The sequence below is a fragment of the Ascidiella aspersa genome, chromosome 4 (assembly GCF_963924565.1).
Source record: "Ascidiella aspersa chromosome 4, kaAscAspe10.2, whole genome shotgun sequence".
Classification (NCBI taxonomy): domain Eukaryota; kingdom Metazoa; phylum Chordata; class Ascidiacea; order Phlebobranchia; family Ascidiidae; genus Ascidiella; species Ascidiella aspersa.
In genome coordinates, this window is record NC_139450.1 from 33,858,798 (window position 1) to 33,883,721 (window position 24,924).

The 24,924-nt window shown below is 36.2% G+C and overlaps 1 protein-coding gene across 1 annotated transcript in view; it reads left to right on the forward strand.

The window, feature by feature from the left end:
* The window catches only part of LOC146157619 (myosin-binding protein C, fast-type-like), a 56,141-nt gene that overhangs the window by 13,760 nt on the left and 17,457 nt on the right, over positions 1 to 24,924 (forward strand). Inside the window, exons 10-21 of the mRNA XM_083388278.1 lie at positions 1,065 to 1,141; positions 1,529 to 1,642; positions 2,232 to 2,348; positions 2,660 to 2,776; positions 3,667 to 3,814; positions 4,361 to 4,494; positions 6,303 to 6,516; positions 7,323 to 7,427; positions 7,788 to 7,976; positions 10,915 to 11,027; positions 12,088 to 12,289; positions 24,746 to 24,834. Coding sequence (XP_083244404.1) covers positions 1,065 to 1,141; positions 1,529 to 1,642; positions 2,232 to 2,348; positions 2,660 to 2,776; positions 3,667 to 3,814; positions 4,361 to 4,494; positions 6,303 to 6,516; positions 7,323 to 7,427; positions 7,788 to 7,976; positions 10,915 to 11,027; positions 12,088 to 12,289; positions 24,746 to 24,834 — 1,619 coding nt within the window. The remainder of the gene's footprint in view (positions 1 to 1,064; positions 1,142 to 1,528; positions 1,643 to 2,231; positions 2,349 to 2,659; positions 2,777 to 3,666; positions 3,815 to 4,360; positions 4,495 to 6,302; positions 6,517 to 7,322; positions 7,428 to 7,787; positions 7,977 to 10,914; positions 11,028 to 12,087; positions 12,290 to 24,745; positions 24,835 to 24,924) is intronic.

Sequence of the window (24,924 nt, forward strand, 5' to 3'; positions counted from 1 at the left end):
ATATTAAATTAAATATGCTTTTTCTAAAATTTGTCGCCATTTTTAACATGCATTTAACACACAAAAAAACTTCTTAAAATATTAGGAATTACAGGTGAAAAATAAACCTGGAAATATAATAATTTAACCCACTTTGGTGTGTTGCCAACAATGTGCCATAGTTGCCATGCAAATTATAAGACGTTTATCGCTTAAATTTTATGGCAGTACCATTTACAAAAACTGAGCTTTTGATTTTTGATAAATCGTTTACTGCATAATTATTGCTGTATATGCAACTCTATACCGGCCTTGTAATATGACTATTGTATCGAGTGTAACATATCCCACTGTAAGCAATACAAACGTATATTGTATGTTTTTGGGCTTCGTTGCGATCGTTTGAAGCTGTGTTAATCTTTTTCCACAAATAAACAGTCGGCATGAAATGCCTTTTCAACTGACATGAGGATTGGAAATGGCAGTGTCTTGAAGCATTTAATTACGTTCTTTAAAAACCCTTTCCCAAATTTAATTTCCTTTTTACCTATATAAGATTTTACAGTGTTTTAAATTTTCTTGGGAAGCAGTTTAACTCTTTGCAGTAATTTAAATATATGTAACGGGTCATTTTTGGGTTAACATTTGATCCTAAATCTCAATTAAGCACAATTTTCGTTGAAACGAACTTAACTAAGTGAAGATTTTAGATATTTTTTATGTGGCTGCCGTTCAAAAGTTGCAGCAATCAAAAAAACGCTGTGTATTCTTAATCTCTACGAAAAACACTGTGTATTCTTAATCTCTACGAAAAACACTGTGTATTCTTACTGTCTACGAAAAACACTGTGTATTCTTAATCTCTACGAAAAACACTGTGTATTCTTACTGTCTACGAAAAACACTGTGTATTCTTAATCTCCACGCCGTTTTTCGAACAAGAGCACCCAAAAAGGTAAAAATTCCACACGGCAAAGTGGCGTTTCTCAAATGAGAAATTTCCCAATCTTATCAAAATGCCCGCGGGAAATCGGCTTTCACCCAAGTCTGGCGCAACAACGTCGCTAACGCTGCTTTCGTCGCAGAACCTCCCGTCACCATCAGCAAAGGTTTGGAAGATCATCAGATCGCCGCCGGTGATGACGCCGAGTTTACTTGCGAGGTGACGTCACTATTACGTAATCCGTTGTGACGTAGAATTAAGGAGGGTATTTGTCGACAACCGAGTTATTCGAAACTAATTGAGATATAAAATATGCATATAAATAGATTTATTAAAACTTTCTGTTTTGACTATTACTTTTTAACAGATTTTTTTGAAATCGTCCAATCCCAAATTTTGGCTTAAAAATGTTATTTAAGGTGTCAAAAAGTTATTTTTTAATCTATTTTTAAATAAAGGTGGGGAATGACAATTTAAATGCAGTTGTTGTCAGTCTCTTAAATCGTGGATTATATAGATAGATCAAATTTAGTTCACTTATGACATCACTTGTATACGACTTGCGTTAGTTGAATTCCTATTTAAAACTTTCTTTTGACTTTTCAGATGTCGAGTGAAAACGGCAAATTCAAGATCATGAAGGACGGCGTTGCCATAACACCCAGCGACCGGTTCAAGGTCAAAAAAGAGGGCGCCAAGGTCACCTTCAACATTGCTCAGGTAAACATTTTTCAAACATTTCAAGCATCGAATTGTTCTTATAAGTGTTTTTATAAGAATATCAAAGCCCATAGAAAAGTAGGTATCATTTTGAACGTTTCAAATGATACCATATACTTCTGTATGGGCTTTGATATTCTTATTACGTCTGCTCCTAAGTGTGCATTTGTATAGCGTTTGTAGCACAACTATAGGTTTTTAAATAGAAATAAATACCTTAAAATTAAATTCTTTAAACACAACCCAGCGATTCTACCTTGAATATTAAATAAAAAAAATATGAGATTAACAACTGGAGGAAGCTAAACTTCCTTACGCTAAGGCAATTTAGCCCAATTACCTGAAAAAAAGTACCTTGGCATGTTTTTATTTAATTTATGTTGCTTCTGTAAAAATAGTAATGCCGTCAGTTACCGGACCGGATTTTATTCAAAACAGCGTCTATCGCTGTCTGAATGTATCGGACATGTCTAATCAGTTTTTTCATCAAATCTGAACTGCTAAAAATTAAGTTTTATCAATACTATAATAGAATTGTTTTTACTCTTTAACCACAATATTTCTCTTAACTTTGCACTTCGATCTTCAGGTTGAAGCAGATGACGAGGGATTCTACCAGTTTCTCACCAACGGTGCTTCCAGTTGTGCTGAGATGTTGGTACTTGAACCTGCCGCAGCAATCGCCAAGCCCTTCTCTGATCTAAAGGTAAACACCAATCGTGTAAATCGAAAGCCTTACTGTGCTGGACCTAGTTCGGGTTATCAACAATCATTTTTTAAGCGCATTTTGTTTTTGTTTCAAATCGTCTTATAACAAGGGTTGCCGCAAAGTTTTTGAATGTTTTTTTCAATTAAAAAAATAATCTTAACTGTGTTGACTATGACATTTATACTGTTTTGTTTTCGAATTATATATATAAAAGTCTTAAATGTCTTTGATATTTTTGCACGTATTACTACAACCTCCAACGATTATGCTCCAAAATTCTCAACGATTTTTGTTTGTTTTTTCTCAAGGTCAACTTCAAGGACACGGCTGAGTTCTCTTGTGAGGTCACAAAGGAAGATGCGAAGGGAAGTTGGACGAAGGACGGAAAAGCGCTGAAAGCGACTGACAGGATTAAAATCACCGAGGTAAGATACAACTTTTACGATTGTTTCGATTCAAAGAGCAAGATATATTCAAAGCACCTTAAACAGTAATAAGATTATCAAATCTCATACAGAAGTAGGTATCATTTTGGACGTTTCGAATAAATCTTTATTCATTTTCAACAGAGTAAATAAATAAAGAGTTATTCGAAAGGTTCAAAATGCTACATACTTCTGTATTGGATTTGATATTCTAGGGCTACCATATTTTCAGCGCCGAAAAAGAGGACATTTTTTAAGTAAAACGAAAGTAGAATTGTTACGTTGATGTTTTATGCTGATTTTCGGGATGTTTGGTTGTTTTGAGATTTTCGAAATAATTTTCGATAGGAAATTTGGTGTTGCTGACAGACTCCAGCGCAAATATTGATCTATTTGTTGCGAGCGCGATGGTTTTGCTGTTGGCGGCTACGAAGAGCATTACAAGTGACGATTTAAATCTTACGTTTTAAAGTCAATAATCGCACACCTTTGCTTTATGATTGGGCCTTTTTACATTCGTTTTTTTTACGGTTCGGTTGCAATTTTCTGGCACAATGTTTGCAATAACAATCAAAAGGTAGGGCTGGTAGGGCAATTTGTTGGAAAACCTTTTTAAACCAGCAATTCAGCATGTTTTATGGTTACAGTAGTTTTTTTTAAATAAATACAACGTCTCGCCTAAAAGTATTGTTAAAAGTATAAGCAACTAACTCAAAATGCGAAAAAAAGAGGACATTTGGGCATTTTTAAGCGTCCTCGAAAGACTATTCACTTTTTTGAGAAAAGAGGACAAACCCTCCGGAAAGAGGACATATGGTATTTCCAAAGGAGATTTAATTCTTCTCACAGAAATTTATTTTTTTTGACAGGAAGTTTAATTTGTTTCACAGGAAGGTAAAACGCGCAAGCTTGTGATCAGTGAAGTCCAGGATAGTGACCAGGGTGAATACAGCTTCGCAGCTGAGGAGAATTCTGCTTGTGTGATCACAGCAGCGCTCGAGATGACCGGGGGAAAAATCACTGTGGAAAGAAAGAAAGGTCAGTAAACCAAGGCTGTATAAGTAGTTTTTAAAGGTTGCTCATATTGTGTTGTCAACTGTGGGTAGTTTCTGTATAAGATTGTTAAAGAAATCATAAATATCGTTTCTTAAAGATTGTTAATTGATTTGAAACACGTTCACCACTAAGTGTAAAAGTAGACACGTCAGACTTCAACAAAACTATTGCAAAAACTTGACAAAAGTATTATAATTTAACGCCATTGTGATTCCTAAATAATGTTTCCTAAATATTTTTCTTAACTCACACTGGTTCTGTTATGATTTCTATGATCTTAAAATAAAAATAACCCCCCAATTAATACCATGTGTCACAACCTTTTTGTTATATTTTTCGAAGAAATCTAAACAAAAATATATGTTGTATTGCGATTATAAATTAAAATTGCAAGAATAAAGATTGATCGTACAAACGTTTGAACAAGATTTCACAAAACTATGATTCCATGAATGCTTGTAATTTCGTATTTGCTTCTCAAAATAAACATTAGCGATTTTGAATTTACTTAAAACTGCTTTGTCTCAGTTCCTCCAAAGATCTTCTTGGATCATTCGCTCAAGGATCGTTCAATTGTTGTGAAAGCTGGAAGCAAGATTAAGCTCGACATTCCGATCTCGGGTGAACCAGCTCCTATCCCTGAGTGGAAAAAGGGGCCGAAGGTAAGTGATGAGATGTAGAGTAGTTGTGAACCGACAAGTCGACGTAATACTTAAATTACCGAATTGTGTGAAAGCTAAATTAACTTTAAGGAACAGTCCCTGGTATAAAGAGAAGTTATATGCTTTCAGGTTGATTGGCTACTTATAATTTTGCTTGTTTCTGAGTTAAAATACGGCAAGTTTATTTTTACTGTGTGTACTTACAACAGTGAACAGACAGTTTCTTATGCACCCGGGACAAATGCGCACTACTTTCTGTAAATCCCCGATTTGAATTAAGGGGTACTATTTAAGTTCAAATTGTCATACTCGCAAAAGAGCAGTTTTTTGCTTCTTGTGTTTATTTTTAAAAATTCCACAATGAAAAATTAAACTTGACTAGTCTGACCCATGTGCACTTATTCATTATTTTTTACCTTATTTAGCCATTGTTACCTTAGTAATACAAATGTTGCTTTAGAATTAAATTTGGTTTACTGTCGTGTTTCTTTCTTAACATGCTTTACAACCTTTACGAATTCAAAAAAGCGAAAGTTTGGGTAAAATGTTTGTACTCACACTATGAACAGGCGAGTTGAATGAAAAGGCCCTATTAACCTAAAGTTAACGAGTAATTATGTTCTGCTCTTTGGCATATATTACCACCTTTCTAATTTTCCCAGTGAAAAAAGTGAGTTAAAATTAAAGTATTCTGACTCTTTCCACTTTCCTACTCACTTTTTTTACCTTGTTGACCATTGTTTTGTCTTTAATTGTGGTAAAACAAACTTTTTCTTATATATGTTTGTAACATGCAATTTTCTAAAAAAATATCACAAAAATGAAAACGCTGAATTATAAACCATAGCTGAAACGCCAAATCAATTTGGTATCAGATCGGCACCGACATTAGCCTAGTATCAGACGATTACCGATACTACCACTTGGCATCGGGTATCGGCTCCGATCCTGTATTATCGTAGATCCCTAACAACCAATCTATAAACGGCTTTTCAACATCACCCACCAAATAAAATATTGGCTTAATTTAATACCGTCACATTTTTCCACACAACTTGAACTATAGTTGATCGAAGAAAGTCCGACAAGCCGGGACCGGGTGCGGTGCGATACTGCCTCCAGTGGCCGCTATACGTCACTCATAATTGATAAATCGAAAAGAAATGATACGGGCGACTACGTTCTCGTGCTAAGGAGCGAAGAAGGCTTCGAGTCGGCCACCTTCAACGTTAAAGTCATAGGTGTGACGTTACAATACGCACCCACGCGTCACAATAAGCACTCACACGTCACAATAAGCACTCACACGTCACAATAAGCACACATGCACCTCGTAATTATTCACTTAACCTAGAATGGCTATAAAGGTGGTCTTTATAGCCTTGGTTGCATTTATGGCATGTGTTTAATTATACTTTAACACGTACACTTAAGGATGGTATATAAATATTACTGTTACTGGGTTGTTCAACCAAGCTCGTGTTCCATACGACTATTGTGCCCTAGTACTTTTGAAAGTTTTAAACGTTTTTGATGACTAAGACTACGAGGTTCTATTATGGAAACAAGTTATGAAGCAAGTGATTTAAAAAACAACAAAGACATTTTGCTGATCACGGCGTGACTTCGCTCATGATCGTATGACTTTCAAATGATAGAACATTCACGAAACATTCATGAATAAACGGAAAGCAGCTCAAAATATCCGCCAAAGGCAAGCGCTCATGGGTTAACATGAGCGCTGATTACGGCGTGACACACCTTTTCATATGAAAACCAATCTCACGAATAATCGCCACACATAATAGGACGGCAAGCAGCTCGAAATTTCCGCCAAAGGCAAGCGATCATGGGTTAACACAAGTGTTGATCACGGCGTGACATCTCTCATGATCACGGAAGCCCAGCTCCAGGATAGCGACGATTATTACTGCGACTTGGTCTGGGACAAAGAAAAGACAGAAGGGGCCGACTCCGAGTACATCAAGAGACAAGAAATCATGTTCAAACTTAAAGTTCTCGGTGAGGGGATTTCCTTGTGTGACGTCATCTGTTGCTGTTGGGCTGTGCCGTGACGTCATTTTTGGTTTGTCGTGACGTCAATGTAAAGTTTTTGTGATGCCTGAAGTTTACTGTGCTGAAGAAATGCTTGTTCAAGATTACTCATTCCAAAGATATCTCTCATGCATGTGATGATCCCCTTGGTTTTTCCATTTTCTCTTCACTGCTGTTTGAAGTTACTGTGTTGTAAAAACAATAAGATTCTGATATTTGATTTTCAGTCGTTTTTGAAATGCTTCGTTTCTGTTAAATCGATGATTTTTGTAAAACTATTCAATATATTGTGCTTGAAAATTTCTGTAATTCTTAATAAGCATGCTTTTACTTTAAAGATAATTAGTTTCGCCAGGTTAAGACAAAATGATTTCGTCATATGCATGTTGCATTGCATGTCTTAATTGTCATTTTCTTAGATAATTGTCATTAGCTTTTTTTATTTCACTTACTAATTTATTAGGCATTCAGATATTTGTTTTGTTATAGTTCATCGGTATATATTAATAAACCTTTTTCTGTTTTTTTCTTATGGTTCTTTTGTAAAATACTCTTATGGTTATTTTTTAAAAAAGGTTCATTTAAAAACCATGTAATGATTTTCATAAGTTAAATGTTAAATGTAAAAGTTTTATAGATTCACTATCGTTTTCTGGCAAAATAAAATGTTATGCAGATATGTAACCTTATTAGTTCTATAAATTATTTTCACTAATTTGCTTAAAAATTAAACCTTCTTTGAAAATGACCTCTTCTAATTTCTCCCCCAACAGATGTCCCCTCCGCCCCCTCTGTACCCAAGGTAACTGACGTCACGGCTGAAACATGTCACGTGACTTGGGGACCGCCTTCTTGCAACGGTGGATGCCCACTTAAAGGTAAAAGTTACACCACTTTCCACCCCAAATTACATTATTTTCACTGTTTTCCACCCAGGTAAAGAAAATGTTTGTTTCTGAGGTGGTTTTGACACCCAAAGTTACACCACTTTCCACCCTAAATTACAATATTTTCCACCCCAAATTACACTATCTTCCAAACCCAAATTACATTATCATCCACCCCAAATTACTTCATGTTCCACCCCAAATTACGTTTTTCCCACCCCAAGTTACTCTATGTATCACCCCAAATTACTCTATGTTTCACCCCAAATTACTTTATGTTCCACCCCAAATCACTCTATGTTCCACCAAATTACATTATGATCCACCCCAAATTACATATTTTCCACCCAGGTTACCAGATCGAGCGCAAGAAGACCAAGTCGGAGCGTTGGATTCGCCTCAACGTTGAAGCTCTTGACTTCACCGAGTACATTGCTCGTCGTATGATCGAGGGGACGGAATACCAGATCAGGGTCAGGGCCGTCAACGAGGTGGGGCCAGGGGAACCAGGAACCCCATCAATTCCATTCACCCCCCTTGGTGAGTTTTTATGAGAGTTGGGCTGTCCGAGAGCGGATCGGCACCTATACCACTCTAGTATACTAGTACTGTGCCTGCTATTTAGCATAGAATCGGCACCAACGGTCATGTGGTATCGATGCCGATCCGGTCTGTTAAACAAAACTTTCTGAAACAAAACATTTCGTAAAATACGACATTTTACCTTTTTAGCTTGTCCCACGCCGAAGCCAATATACTGTTTTTCTTGATCAGCATACAAAAAAAATTCTAAAACCTAAAAAAGCTTGCTTCTCACAAGTCCGCGCGTTTACGAAAACAGATTTTTAAGAAGCAAATTATAGCTTCTCAAAACGGGCCATCTATCACCCTACCACCCGCTTAAAGCCAGTATTTGTTGTTTTAGTCCGTTTTCGGCTTCACACGCGCGGAGCTAGCACTTGCTTTTCACGTTCCAGCCCGCCCCGACAATTTGCGCGACTTTTTCGCTGCATCGATATTAAAACCATCTGGATAGTGAGCCCCGCTGATATAGGTGCGTCTATCCTTCTATATCTTCTATTTTTTTCAAAATAAACTTTTATCTCCGCCTTCTAGAATGTTCAAATAAAATGGGTCGAAATTTAAAACGTTTTAGTAATAAACAAAGTTTTTTTTTGCAAAAAAACGGCGTTATAACTGTAAAAATAGTATTTTTCTCATTTAAGCAGCGCCGCGGATATAGCTACGCCCTTTAGACGTTTTATTTAGGTTGCCTAGAAATTCGAACGTTTTTGTCAGAAACAATTAAAAATATATATTTGTAAATGCTGTTGCCTGACTTTTATGGGATGATTTTTTTAAAGATTCTTTCTGTTTAAAGGCGTTAAAAAACCAATTAAAAAAATGCATTCAAGTGTTTTTAAACTGTGCCCACGGACCCCTTAGGGCAGTGCTTCCCAACCTTTTTTTAGTTCGCCACCCACTTTTAATACTTTTTTGACCCACTTTTAATTCAAGTTTTATTGTACGACTCACAATAAGGCCAAACGAATAAAAAACAAATTAATGAGAAAAAACAATGCATACTTATGTAATTTAATGCGAAACTTGACCTTGAAATTGGATATTATCAGATCAGGCCGAGGTTTCACACTCACTGTTAAGTAATGATAATGCAATAATTTAAAACCTATAACATTCAGAAATGCTGCGCGACCCACTGGTTGAGAAGCACTCCCTTAGGGGGTACGTGAAGTAGTTAGGGGGTCCATGGTCCATGAAGGTCAAAGTTAGTGTTACATTTAAGAAGTGAAGTTTTTTAAAAGAAAATAGTTTAATAAAAACAACGATCATGACTCCATTAAGTTTTTCATTTGTCGGACTGAAAACAGCAGGTTTCTTAAGCCTACTTTTTCTAAGATGAATTTATAACGTCAACTAAACAAAATCATTTCGACCTTGGTCCACACGAACCACAACTATTTTTAGGGATTTACGTTAAAAAAGTTTTAAGGACTCCTGTTTATTAAAAAAATTCTAACTGTGCCCTTCACCAGAGTATTGTTAAACAAGTTAAACACCCACTTTAAGTGCCATATATTCCACAAACTAGTTTATTATTGATTGTTTGTGGGTAAATATATTGCATTTTTTTCCTAAAAGATCTTCATACTAATATATTTATAAATAGCGATGTAGATGGCAAGCTATTAGTTAACATTTCGCCTTTGATTCCGCAAGTTACACCAAAAATTTTAGCAACAGTATCAGTAGTGTTCAAAAAAATGCCTTAACATCACTTGAAGTTATTTACCAGATTGGTCTTTAATTATTATGCTTTCAAAATAAAGGTTTGATTTCAATATTTACCAGGACAGCCATTCATAAGTGAGAATGTGCCAGCGTTAAATGTGCCCCTGTGGTCATCGCCTACACGTCAAACGGAGCCACCTTGCTTTGATAGCAGTGTAGGGCAGACAAGTGGAACAGTGTTGTTTGCGCTAGCTTACCTCAGATTAAGTGGTCAACACTGTGTAGGGCCGGCATAAGCCAGCGGATCGGGGCTCGTGACTAATTGCACTTTTCTGACCAAAGTGCTTCAAACATTTGCTGGAGTCGATGACAGAATGCACAGTAGCGGGGTTTAGTGTCGATTTTGGGAGAACTTTGCTTTCCGTATATAAATAAACGGTTGTGTTTTTGGCAGCGAAACGTTCTTCACGAAATGTGTCATTTTTTTACTTATCTGTCTATGCGTTAAAAAAATCAATCAAGGTAAAAAAGAAATAGATTTTTGGATATAATAAACAAATTTAGGATGCTTTAATATGCATATTTATTTTTATTGATTTTTCCTTAACACTTAATATCCAACTGTCTATACCTTTCAAAAAAACATTTTTTTATTGTTTATCTGTATTTTTTTATAGTTAACAAGTCGTACCAACTGTGTTTTTTCCTTGTAGACCATGACAGCATAAACTACGTAATGCGTAAACTTTTCCATGTTTCGTTAAGTACATCAAATTGTGTTCAATTAACAGCTGCATAGAAAAATATTTGTTTGTTTTAAGTACTTTAGGCCTGCTGGTGGAAGCTTATCGAAAGTTACTAGAAAACGTGGTTGTCTCGTGAATTTGGGGTTTTATAATAGTCTTTAAAAATATTCAAAAACATAACACCTTTAAACTAAATCTTGTGGAGTAAATCAGCTACTGTTGTAGTTATTTTTTTTAATTTAACGATGTAATAGTCCTAGGTTAAAAATGTAACAAAAAATACAAAATTTCGAATTTAAGCTTTGTAAACCAACAAGCGTCAATCTTTAAATTCAAATTCTTTACTTAGTCTTAAAATGACAGAATAAAAAATGCCGTTGGACACGGTAGCAGTTATGGGAAAAATTAGATAAAAAATGTATTTAGTTTTCTAAGTGTTCTTATCACTAAAGCATTGCAACAACTCGCTTATATTGCAGCTCCGTGCAGTGAACCAACCGGACTCAAAGTTTCATCAGCGACCGACGATAGCTTGGAACTCGCATGGTTTCCTCCAGCGGAAATTGGTGCCGCTGGTTTAGATGGATACAAGGTAAAGTTGCCGTTGTTCACAATTTAGGAGTTGCTGCATTCAATAAACAGAATACTCAAAAGCGCTATTAGTTTGTGTTTTGAGCCTGTTCTGGGCAAGCCAGAATCGGACAACTGGTTTATTCTAGTTTTCTAATTCCATGAATTAGAGCAAAATGCGGGTTATTCTAACTCTCTTGTAATTTAAAAAAACTAAAATAAACCCAATTGCCCAAGTCTGGAGAGAGCACGTTTTCTTAAATTTGCTTAATTTATGACGTCATTTAGTGACGTAATTTTACATATTACCCTCAGCACGACAAGCGAAAACCTCGATCAGCCCTGGCACTCTTGGTGTTAAAATCTGTGACGCTAGATGGCGATATCGAGTTGTTTTAGGGTCATTTGTTTTGGAAAATCGTAATAACATCGGTATCTGTATTAGGTTTCTACAAACTGTTGACGCGCCGTGCAGTTTTACTGTGTTGATTAACAACAAGAAGTTTTGCAGAAATTATGTCACCAAAATTTTACCCAAATTACCGGTTTTAGATCTTTTGTTTGTCCTGTAAGTTAAAATGAATATTTTACATTGAAAAATATTTTAGTTTAAAGTTTAGTAGTAAAATACAGCATTCTACTCAAGGTTTTTAAACCATGGCACACTTTTTAAATGATCCTAATATTTAGGTTTATTTCGATTCGCAATCTGTTTTTTTTTATCAAATATCGGTTTTAGATCTTTTTTTTTTTTTATTACATTTTCTAACTTTCCAATCTACTAGATCCCTTTTTGTCCGGAGCATAATGGTTGAATGTTGTAATTATACGTAAAATATTCATCAAAGCCCATACAGAAGTAGGAAGCATTTTGAATGTTTCAAATAAATTTCAAGATAATGGTTGGAGGTTATAGTTAGACGTAATATAAACATCAAAGCCCATGCAGAAGTAGGTAGCAAGTCACTCGACTTTTTTAGTTTGCCTTCTAGTTTGACCAGCTACAAATAAATACAATATTAAAACTAACATCCTGTCAAACTTACATGTTTTCCAAACACATTTTCTCACTTTCTACCCAGCTGGAGCAACTATTAGTGGGAAGCGATCCGGAAGAGTGGAAGTTGGCTCACGAGAGCGATCTTCTTCCAAACTCCACCACCAAGATCCTCCTGGATAAGCTGGTCACCGGCAAGAAGTACAAGTTCCGTCTCTCGGCTCTCAACAGAGCTGGAACTAGCGGCTTTGCTGAGATCGGACCAGTCGTGTGCGCTGCTGTGGTCGGTAAGTTCACGTTTTGGTTGATATTGACACCTGGTTACTTAAGGTTGGGTTTGTAGCATGTGACCCAGGGAAAATATGGTCGGAATGGGTGTTAATTTGGTAAAAACCGCAAAATTACTATAATTAGCGTCGGTAAGTTGAAGTTTTTGTTAATGGCGTATTTGTTTAAAGTTGGGTGGCGCTGTTGTTTATCGACAAATTGAGTTGCACTTCTACTTTTACCTAATGAAGCACCGTTGTGTGATAGCTTATCAAGATAATACTAAGTTTCTTTGAGAATTAACAATAAAGTCGAAATATAGTTAGAAATACCGTCTCTTAAAATAAAAAAAGTGGATCGGAAAAGCAGATGTTGTTTGCCTAAAACTTAGACCTGAAACAACAACTATATGATGAATGGCCACCACCAGCACAACTGTCTGGCGTTGCAAATAATCTCGCTGTGTGTTAGTTTTCACTTGTCAGTTCGGTTGATAGTTGCCTCGTGCCAGCCTAATTACACATCTCCATCAACTATCAAGTGAAGGTGAAGGTGATCGTGAATTTCGACATTTTTAGAAAATTATGCAAGCTTATCTTTCGGCCACAACTGGGCTACTGGGTATAATTTGTAGTGCTTTGTTTTGGTTAGTTTCACATGTTAGCTAAGCCAACATGATATGCAAAACCTTACTTCACTTTGTATCATTTGCCTTGACCACTATAGCGGCAACTAATTATACGTTTTCTATAATCTTTGGGTCCAATGAATCGAAAAAAAAATCCAAAAATTTGCCAAAATGTCAAATTGAAACACGTGTCTTGTAAGAAAGAAAAATAACAATACTTACTCTCGATGTTGATGATACCGTTCAGATCTTCAGTTCCGTCCATAACTAAGCTGATATCAGTGGCCAGCATTTTTTCACCTGAATGAAAATGTTAAAAGAACAGTTAACTCCAAAGGAAGATAGCCTTTGATTGCTCATAGCTGTGCACGTACAGGTTGCAACGGTACTATATGAATTGTTTTGCACTGTACTTCGAAGTTTTTTTAAAAAATAACTACCGATGTATCGTCCAACTGCAGATTAAATACAACAAAAATCCAATTTTTTTTTCATTTTTGCTGTCAATGCAATCACGACGTAATTAAGACTCTGTATATTGCAGCCAATACCTAAAATACCATCTTATCAATGGGAAATATTTTGCCCGCGGCGCAGAAATCTTTTTTTAAAGTTTATTATAAAGGTACACAACGTGGCCACAATTTAATACTGGTTTTATCTTATCATGGCGTATTTTGAATCAAAACAGTGTGACACCTATGTATATTGCCCCGTATATCTGATTTAAATCTGGCAATATAATCGCCAGCGCCGCAACATTTTTATTTTTATTATCAACGTACACAACTTGGCAAAGATCTGATCACAGTTTTATCTTAACATGACGTCATAAGGAATCGACAAAGTTGGAAGTGTATCACAACCGGTGTAGATTGCGCCCTATACTTGTGTGAAGGTGAAAAAAATCCACCACGCACAGCTTCTACTTTTAGCTTTGTTTAATAAGGAATTGGGATTGGCAAAGGTTTAATAAAAGTTTTATCTGTTCATGACTAAGTTGGAGATCAAAAGATTTGGAAGCGTTACAAGCCTCTGTGTTTTTCGCACCCTTCAGTTATTTAATATTTCACCCAGCGGCGTAGAATTCCAATTTTTTCCCAATCTTTAATTCTAGACCAGTGGTGCACTAAATATGTGATATTGGAAATCCCCTTGACCCTTGCAAGATAAATGTTGATTCCTGATCAGTATAACAGCAGAATACTCAAAGCTAGCAATTCAGGCCAGACACTTAAAAGATCTTTTAAAATATTTTAATAGCGTCTGAATTGCTAGCTTTGTTCTGTATCTACAGCAGTGGTTCTGAAACTTTTTTTGCGATGCTCTTAAAAGTTCGTTGAACTTGCGGCGCACCCTAAAATATAAATTTTACTAATTTTCACTAAAATTCGTAAACGAAAGCCATTTGTTTTGCTTGTTGAGGAAAAACATGATCTATTTGCGGTAGATACAAAACGAAGTCATTATACGACGACCTTGGAAAATTAAAACGACACACAGAGCGTCGGGACGCACAGTTTGAGAACCTCTGCCCTAGAGTCTTGACCACAGGGGTGGGCAATCTTTTTCTAGTCGCGGGTCAAAATCAAACTCAAAATGTCTCTGCGAACCGATAAATTTTATCTGTGTAGACGTTACGTGTCTTATTATAGCAACCGCAACGTCTGTTAATCAATGATAAAATTAGAGTAATTTACAATTTACACTCGATGGATGAGCAAGCGCAAAAAATGCTTTTACCTTGTTTAAATAGCCAAACAAATATGAGGAATGGCCTCGTTCCCAGTTTGTAAACCACGTCGCGGGCCGCATGCTTTGCGTTGGCGGGGCCGTAGGTTGCCCAGACCTGGTCTAGAGTGTCCACATCTGCTCATGTTGTCTGCAAATCAACTTATCACCCGCATCTTGCCAACCATGCTCGAGTGATTAGTGGCTTGTAGGGAGGCCATTCATCAAAGTGACGTCTGCACCTTTGAGACATAAACACAACACAACCGGTCCTACTAGGGACGAATTAGGACGTCGGTCTTTAGGCTCAAGACTGCGGTGATTTTGGTGACCAACGCCCTATTTGGGAATCGTTTGGCGACAAATCAGCCTCTTTTTGTGACGCTTGTGATTTTATCTTGTGCAGAAGTTGAACAGCCCTGAGATTGGCGGAAGATTTGGGCAGAGTCTTTTGCCATCCTTGTTTGGATGTGCGACGTTTTGTTTGAAGCAGTCATGGTCGTAAGCCAGCTGCTGTCTTGTAAAGTGCTGTTGTGTAACATCTCATGATTTTTGGGGAAAGCGCCTTGAAAACCAATTCATAGACCCAAGCGCAACTGTCCGAGACCTTTGTTTTTTTTAGTGTTTACTATCTATTTAACGCCAGAAGCCTTTTGTTGTTTGTTGTGCTACGTAAGTCATTATCGTGGGTCAAAAAACGACTTCAGAAGGGCAAGATTTCGGTTGTTGTACACGTATGTGTATGTATCCTTTTGAAATCTTTCTTCGATGTCTAGCAATCAAAGTGAACTGTCTTGTCCTTTTACGACTGGTTTGGTTGCAGTCATTGGGCGAATTTACTACCCTTGTTTTTGTCCTGTTCTTAATATTCGTATTACAGTAATGCCAATGTTAAAGACAAACAGGAAATAAGCCAGATTTTTTTTACTTAAGCTATTCGGAGTCGTTGGGATTTGGTTTGTCAATGTTAGTCATTACCTGCATTTGAAGATATAAACATTCCACGCTCGTTTGATGTTTAAGCTGTTTTAAGCTATCTTAAAACATACACCAGTAAGAAGAACAAATATGCTGTGACCCCTGAACTTTCTGAAATTCCCCTTTAATTTAAACTTCAGTTTGTGTTGAATCGCAAAGAGCGAGCATCAGTGTTACGTTTTGGATTTCGATTTCACGCCGGCCCTGACTTCTGCTAATAGCTCACACGCCCAAAATCTAGAAGGCAAGCCTCATATAATTGCTACTTTGTTGGGTTGGTCTGCTAGAGTTTATCATCGGGTTGATCTTTTCGTCTCACTGAAATATTTAGTGCAATAAAAACATATGCGCGATTTCATTCTGTTAAATATTTAGGGCCGAATTCAATTTTAAAGCCTTTTTAGTTGATATGTTTTGCACAAGAAATCAAAAAAATGACATTTACGATTGTTTTTATAAATATATTTGGAGTAAAACTACAAATTAAAAAAACGTCAAATTTGTATTGTTTGTTCAACATAAAAAACTTTCTCAGAGTGGACTTTTAACAAACTTGTTTTCAGTTAATTAAAGGCCAATATTAATAGCCGCATTTTTCTCGGAAAATGTTGTTTTGTGGACAAAACACTTTAAAGTTCAGCATCGAAGTGTCACAACATCAATGAACTGTTAATATCCGCTTAGGGACAAAACGTTCATGTTCCGTGGCCGTTTGAAAGATCCAGGCCTATTTTTAAAATAAGCTTTAGGCTGTTTTTATCCTTTTTCAAGTAACTAAAGGCTTGAATAGAATCTCTTTATTATTTTACCTTCTTTTGTGCTATTTTAGCACTAAACAATAATACATGTGGCCTAGCAATTTGTTAAGAGCCATAAAAGGAAAAAAGGGGGGTTAAAAAGTTACAAATTGCTATAAAGCTTAAAGATACAAAAATAAAACCAAAACAAACTTAAAAAAAAGGTTGAATTTAGGTGATTTTTTAACTAAACTTAAAGCTACAAGAAAGCAAAAATCCGTGGTTAAAAAAGTAAGTCTACTACTCAGAAAGCGGCCATATACAGCGGCCTAGGTAGGGCTGGTTAAGGAAATGAAGCATATGCGTTTGTTGTTGGGTGATTAGCTTATCTCGGCTGCTCTTTGCTGTCACTTGGCGCCATCAAAAGATTGCCGAACGCGTCTAATGTTTGACACCTCACTTCCATCTGCAGGGGCACATCGTGATCCTAATCACAGCTTCAAATCTCACCTGATTTCCGCCCAAACTTCCTAGCTTAGGCTAATGGCCATTTCGTGAGCTCTGTGCCATCACAGTGACGCATTGTGACGTAGGCCTCTCTCGTTTTGCACGCACGCACGCCCGCACCGCTCAGGATTAGTTGGGCGTAAATACCGAAACAAGATGGTGGCATTTCGACGTGAGTCATAAGCAAGGTGATAAATGGGTTAAATGTTCGCGTCTTTAAGCATTTAGCATGTCTTCTTTATTCCCAGAAAATCCTTATTTGTAACATTGTTGGAAATTATTCATTATTAGAGTCAAGGTTCAACATATTTATGTAAATGGGTTAAATATAGAAACTTTTTTCGATTAATACCACCAGCCGTATTACGAAATGTAAATAAAATTTACTCGAAAGTAAATTAAGTACAAATAAACACGATCTATACCCAAGAATATAACACAACTAAATAAATTATTAATCGGCTTAATTATGATGCAGAATTGCACCTGCTCAGGTCATTGGTGCGAGGCACAGACGTAATTACGTGGCATCTAGAGTCTCGTGCGCAGTTCACCACGTAATTCAAATGGCGGTTTTTAAAATCTACTTAATGGTTTAAAGTTCATGGAAAGACTTCACGAAAAACACAAGCACATATTAATTTGGCATTGTTATACTCTTTTAAAATACCAGAGTTTGATATTGACACCTTTATAATTGAATTTATAAGGCTAGGCTGAGAAAAAACATTAAAGCCTATACAGAAAAAAACTGAAAATTGATTGAAAATGCGTTCAAAACAATTAAAACCATAGTGCCTGATTGTCTGTGGTCTTAAAATTCTACTTTCTTTTCAACCATTATGACGTCCACAATACGTTTTGTCTTACTGGAAGGTTGCAACAATGCCCCAACCATATTTCTGCTTACGGTTGTTTTAATAAGCTCTATCACGTGCTTACTGAACTGCTGAAGACCTGCTTGAGTCTATAATCCAATTTGCAGTGTTGGTATCACAACATGATGTTTTTGTGCGGGGAATCGCCTGTTCGGTCGACTTTCTTGCGTACGTAGAGGGCTTTCGGTTGAGATTCTTTGGAGATTGCATTAACTTGTTTGCTATGCTTGAATTAACGACGTAAGAAGTGCGCTAAAAGTTGCGTAATTCGCACAAATGTTACTCGTTTTGACCTCTTGAGTTAGACTTTGTATCTGGGTCGTTCTGATCAGCACAATAAGATTTACATCAGCAGTAAAAACACTTCAAAATGACTAATGATCTCCTTGAAACTTTTGTTCTGCCTTTTTCCATATATCTATGCGTTTAAAGCGCAGTAAAAAAACAAACTTTTCGCAACATTGGGCATAAACAACTAAAAGTTTAGTCGATTAAGCAGCCTCGTTTGTGTTATAGGGTTTAATAATCAGGGTTTATTTCTTACACGTTTGTTTTTCAAGAGAATTCATGTCTGCTCAATCATACATTTGTAACAAAACCTAGCGAGGTTAATTTAAGTAGCAACCATGTAAAATATGACCGGGGTAATTTTTTAAATAAACAAACTTGTGCTATTTGCAGATTATTAAAACAAACTGATGGTAAAAATTGTAAAATTTCCAAATTTTTCCACAAGGTATAATCTTATTGCTTCGCGTAAAGTTTCTCCTCCATATAATTTTTAGCAAAATAACCCACAAAAAACCGCCAAGTTCCAGAGAAAACTCCATATAAGGCATTCTGCAAAACCGACTATTTTTGCAACCGGCAATCATAAGGTTGAACGTCCGATGTTGAGATCCTATCGTGACAACTCAATCGCTCAGTTACATTCGGAATCATATTCTCCTCAAGGTCACTTTTTCGACCTCTAAACGCGTGTAACCACGGGCCCCGTAATTTCACCTGCCGATGCTCATTTACAGGGCCGGTACAAAGTTCGAAGTAGAGCTACCTTTATGTTTTTTTAAGATTGTTAGATTTCACTGATTTTTATTATTTTAGGGTTACCTTTAACATTAACATGTTTTTCGCTGTATCTATTTAAAAACAATACAGTATAGCTTTTTATGTAACTTCATCTTTTTTGGCTGTGCCCTGAGCATTCACCCATGCATATTTTTAGAAAATAAAATAATAATCCTTATTTAGAAGTTTTGTAAACAATCTAAAATCCAGAAGCAACGGGATTTGGCATAAGTTTTGACAGTTTTGGCGAAAAAAAATGCTAAATAGTGGTCGGCCAACCGAGCCATGGAGTCCACATTGTATACACTGTGATCAGCCCTGCTGACGTAGTACTGACCAACAATTACGGCATACTCATTCATAACAATAATATTATAGATATATGTAACTTATCCTTCTCGAATGACCCAATTTGGTAGCAGGACGTAAAAAGATTTAAAACATAAATTTTCCACTGTGATCTGGCCTGTGTACAGCTCCACACATATTAGTATTAGCCCAACACTATGCACGTATACAGAAACCATTCGATTTTTGTGCAAAATATTTAAAATTTATTGTTTGAAAGCTTATGGCCAACAATAAGTTTGCATGATTACTGGTTGAAATGTAAACCTAATTAGTTTTTTTAACTTACCTTGTTTTAAAAATGAATGCTGCCCGACATAATTTCAATGTAAAAAATACAGTTCGTCAGGTTAAAAATAATTGGAAAAATAACATGAAAAAAATACTTCACAATAAAAGACACGAATACAAAAAAAAAAAAAAAAAAAAACTTGAAAAACAAACAGTATAGAAGGACCTTTTTCCTTAAAATAACATTTTTTCCAGTCGTGTTGCCAAAAATGTCGCGACGATTATCTACGTCACAGAGCGCATATTGTCGCGTCACGAGTCCGATTGTAATTTGCTCGCGGCGGCCGGGCGACAAGCGACGATTTTGTCGATCGTAGATCTAGCGCTGAGCTCATCCGATAAACATCTGATCAGTTAGGCTCACAACGATTCGTCACGCTTCGAGATCAGACGAACCTTTTTTCTTCTTTTTTTTATAACGGAAGTGACAAGTAGATTTACTTCCACATAAATGTTAAACGTTGGAAATGATCAAGTAAACCGGCACCACACTGAAAAACAAGTTTCAAATCGCACTTGTATCAAAATCAGATGTGACTTGATGTGACTGAAATCTATTAAAACCTCCCTTAAAATCGTTGGTTAATAAACATTAACTGATCACGATAGAAATGCGTGTGCGTATTTTTTATATGAAAGTGATAATTCCGATATATTAAAGCTTGAAAAATAAACTTGAAAATAAGTCAAATCGGTCGAGTAAATCGTCACCTATATAAAGACGTTTCAAATCGCACTTGTATCATCATCAGTTAGTGTGACTAAAACATATTCAAACCTCACTTAAAATATTGATTTAAACATAGTGCACCTTAAGCGTGTTAGCAAATGTTAACGATGCATTTTTTTTCTGCTTTTTCAGGTAATGAGGGTATCTTTTTTTTTGGTTTGGACCAACCTTTTCTTACGAGTATATGGTTTTACGGTTGTCACTGAGAGTTCTTGGTCTCTTTTTTGTTTCTTGGTTTAAAAAAAATACCTTTTTTATTACTTAAACGGTTTTGGAAGGTCTGTTTTTATCTTTATCTGTTTTTCGAATGATTTATAAATTTAATTTTCTAGAGATTGTTCACAAATTTTTGGAGCATTTTTTTTAACAAAATATTTATCTAAAAAATCATGACAGTAGTGTAGGGTCGGGTATTTTTTCTCCTTGGCACGGATTTTTCGATGACTGCTTGAAATCAAAATGCGGTGAAAATGCGTGGGCGGGAATCGCTGAACTTTTGACGTTTCGGTTGTCCGAGTTCGAATACTTCACCGGTTCTACACCTTAAACCAAGGGTGTCCAACTCAAACATGCCGGCGTGCCAATTTTTATCTTATAACTTCTTCCCGTGCCAAAGTTTCGTAACCGAACCAATTATTTTTAATCATAAAAGCGTTTTTTTACCAAAAATAAGAACGTTTATTTAAACTTGAAAAAAACTGTCTAGTAGAAATGCGCATCACTACATCTAAGTGTCTCTCGGTGAGCTGACTTTTGTTTCTTCACACCAAGCTATATTATGTTATGTGAATGCTAGCCTCCACACAGTATAATGTTACTATATCAAAAGTAATTGTTGGTTGTCGTGTTTGCCCCTATTGTTTTATATTGTGAACAAACAATGGCAATTGGTTGTATAACAAACTTAGTATTTTTTGACAATTGACTGAATAACAAATTGAGCTTTTTTGGCAATTGGCTCACAATTTTAGTATTTTTGGGGGAGGGCTTGCGTGCCATTTTTTATTAGGTCTCGTGCCACATTTGGCACGCGTGCCGCTTTTTGGACACCCCTGCCTTAAACCTATTTAATCTCCAGCGAAAGAAAAAAAAGTAAATATTACAAATGAAACAAAATTGCAAAGAGAATTTAAAAAATACAATAGTGAAATATATACCAAAGAATTTAAGAAAACAAAAATATTTTTAAGAAAATTCGTGGCCAAGTTAAATTTCATCCATCTTGGTTCAGTTTTATTTGTTTTTGTTACTTTGAAACTAATTTTTAATTCTATTACTTGGATCGTAACACGGTATGTTCGACAACACTTTTTGAAACCAAGAGAAAAAAATAGTTAGTTATGTCCTAAATCTTAATTATGTGCTCTACGCCTTAGTTTCCCACATTCTTTCAAGTTTTTACACATTGTTGTCTTGAATCGTAAAAGAATATTTTGTTGAATTTCGTTAACTAAGGTCTCAGGCTTAATGAAGCGGCGTCCGTCAATTTTTCGTCAAATTCTTGTTATTTTTCGTCAAAAATAACTTTTCAACTACAGTATATCACAAAAATCAAGAAAATATCATAGAACTCACCAAACGCCGACCCGCATTTTTTCTCGACACAAATTCCTCCGTAATTCCTTTTCCCTGGAACCGAAAAGCGAAAATGACTCAGGTCACCGCGCGCCCTACTGTGACATCATAAGGCAAGATCGCGTGTCGCGCGCTGACAAACAGGAAGCATTCTAGAACATCGGATGTCCGCTTCGCGCGATTTTACTTCCTTATCGCACGAACGCGATATCTGAGATTCTCTTAATCGACCATAAGCGCTGCTAACCTAAGGCTGGTTGACCTTTGCCAATGGAAACTATGGCTTGAAACTGTTGGCATCGTTGCAGGGTCGGAGGTTGTACTTAGAAGTAGAATCAATATCAAAGTCGGTACAGAAGTAAGTAGCATTTTAAACGTTTTGAATAAATCTTTATTCGTTTTCAAAAAATATATTCGAAACGTTCACAAAATGCTACCCATAATCTGTACGGACGTTGATATTCATTCTACGTCTTACTACAACCTCCAACCATTATCAGATTTAATAAAAAGGTTCACAAAAATGATTCCTACTTGTGTATGGGCTTTGATAAAATCTTTGAAATGTACTATTCCTTTGTATTTGTGACAAGTACAGATGCTAGCAATTGGCATCGGCCATCCGATATGATCGGACATCCGTGGCCTGGTGCAAACGATACTAGAATAAAAGTGCTGCTGTTAACTTCTTCCTAAAGCAGGGGTTCTTTTTTACCGCGGACCCCTAAAATTGTTTTTGACGTCGCGTGGACCACCATAGGCAACATTTTTCAAAAAATGACGTCATAAATTGACGTCACAATACAAATGAACTTCATAAATCTGTTGATTGCGGTCTAAAAAAATGTGAAAGCGAAATAAAGTCTAAATACAGTCAGTGCAAAACCGTTTAGTTACTGCTTTCTTTGAAAAAATGATTACTTTTAAAATTTACACTAATATTTCAAGTAGGCTTTTATGGACCCCCTAAAACTAATTTACGGACCCCCAAGTCCCTGGACCCCACTTTAAGAACCCCTGTCCTAAAGGATGTCAGCTTGTATGGCGACAAGCTTAGCTTAATTGCTGCTGTAGATTTGATATTATATTTCTCATAACAATTATGCTTGACACAAGGTTCTATTAGCCACAACCAACCGTGTTGTCCAATGCCCATATAAGGAGCGTCGACAAAACTGCCCAATACTGCTGTTGGTCACCAAGTCGTACCAAGACATCCGCGGCTCACGCTTTCTAAGATGCTATCGGTCAGATAAGAATTTGTTAAAGTCGCCGCTTTGACTTTGGCCAGAAAACAGGAAAACAGGAGATTTACCGAGCGTCTGGAACAACTTTGTAGGAAGTGTTTTGGGTAAAATTTGGCAGGAAATTGTCTGGTGACGCTGCAAAAATCTCACTTTCTTAACGCTTGTTTATCTTTTTAAATTTGACAATTTTCACCTCTTCCTATAATGAAGAAACCGGTTGATATAAACAAACAACTTTTAAGAAAATCATTTACAAATAAAACAACCTGTTGCCACACAGTTTTATGAAAAAAATTCAAGAGGATTTGAAAAAATTTCAAAGATAAGTTAGGCCTTTCAAAGACCTTAAATTTGATGACCACACTTTTTTAATATATATAGAAAGATTCAAAGACTGTTTAGTACAGGTTTTTTAGTATGTCAACAACATATGGAAAAGTCATTTCGACCAAGTTTCTCCATAAACTATTGAATATTTTTAGAATAAGTAGCTTTAGATAAGTCAGGCTGCATCACAGTGGCATAAAAGCGTGACAAAATGCTTGAAATCTCCCACAAGACGGTCTGTCTGAAATCGAAATTCGCCGTCAGTGAATCCGCCTATTAGATATAAGGAGAATATTCAAAGAGTGAGTCCATATACAAATAACTCTTTCCATGTTAGGACAAAAACTTCACAAATGTGGTCGTTTTTGGCATTAAACACTCCAACAATCACGAAAATCTGTTTTGATTGTTATCCCTGTGTGACATCAAACTGGCCATTATGACGTAGAGAAGGCCGCACAGTTGCACGTTCTTTTCCTTGAAAGCGATCCAATCTAAATCCTGTTGGGCTGCGGCAACTTTTTATCTTTATTTACGCGAAGATAAAGTAAATCGGTGTTGTGCATTTAACGCCAGAGCAACCACTCATTACGTTCACATCTGCCAGCAAAATCAGGCAGGAAAACACGTTTACGGTGAACTGACCATTTCTCTTTAGCAAGTAACTGCTAACATTGCATAAACTGAAGTTGTTATTTGCTAAAAGCGCTCCATTTTTTGATGTAGACCTTGTTGTTTTGTTTTATGGACGTGCTGAAATGAAAATGTAGTACGTCAGCAGCAAAGGATAATGACCTATACTCTCTCATGTAATTGGTGTTTGTAAATGTGTTTTTATAGAATTACAAAATCCTTGTATAAATAATGTTATCCGGATGGAAACAGATTTGGGCAACGAATCGCTCTTTTTTACGTAATTCTTGTCTGAAGTCAAAAACATGTTGTTTTTATAGTTCAATCAAGTTTGACGAATCATTTTTCTTAACATTTCGTTACCCGCTATTGCATAATTTGTTGTTGGACTTTTTAGATGTTTTTTTTAACCAAACCATGCCTAAATTGGGTTTAACAAAGCATGTTTATCAGCTAAATTCTTGTCTACACTAAAGATGACCGATACTTTATATTTTAACCCGTTGCCGACTTATATTTAAAAAAAAGTACGGCATTTACTTTAAAACCAAATGGAACCTAGCGTCAATATAGTGATACTGACAAAATTAAAATCTGAAAAACATTTATTTTAAAGGTATAAATATAAACTTTGCTTGAATAAGGAATTTCAGCTGTTAATTTACTATTTTCTAAGTCATCGACCTTTTTAGAAAATAAAATTATATAAGGTAACGACCCGATAGTTTCAGAGATAGTAGTTTACACACCCACCAATGTTATTGACGTCACTCTAATGACGTCATGCGTGTTTTTCAGAGGAGGCCAAGATCGTTTTGCCGCGTCACCTGCTAAAGCCGGTCAAGGTCAAGGTCGGAGCGAAACTGCACGTCAATGTTCCTTACCAGGTAATTAGGGCAATCTCTTGTTAATATCATTTTTACTGTGAGTTTTTTTCACTTTAAACGAGCACTGAGGAGCCAGTTTAAAACAACTCA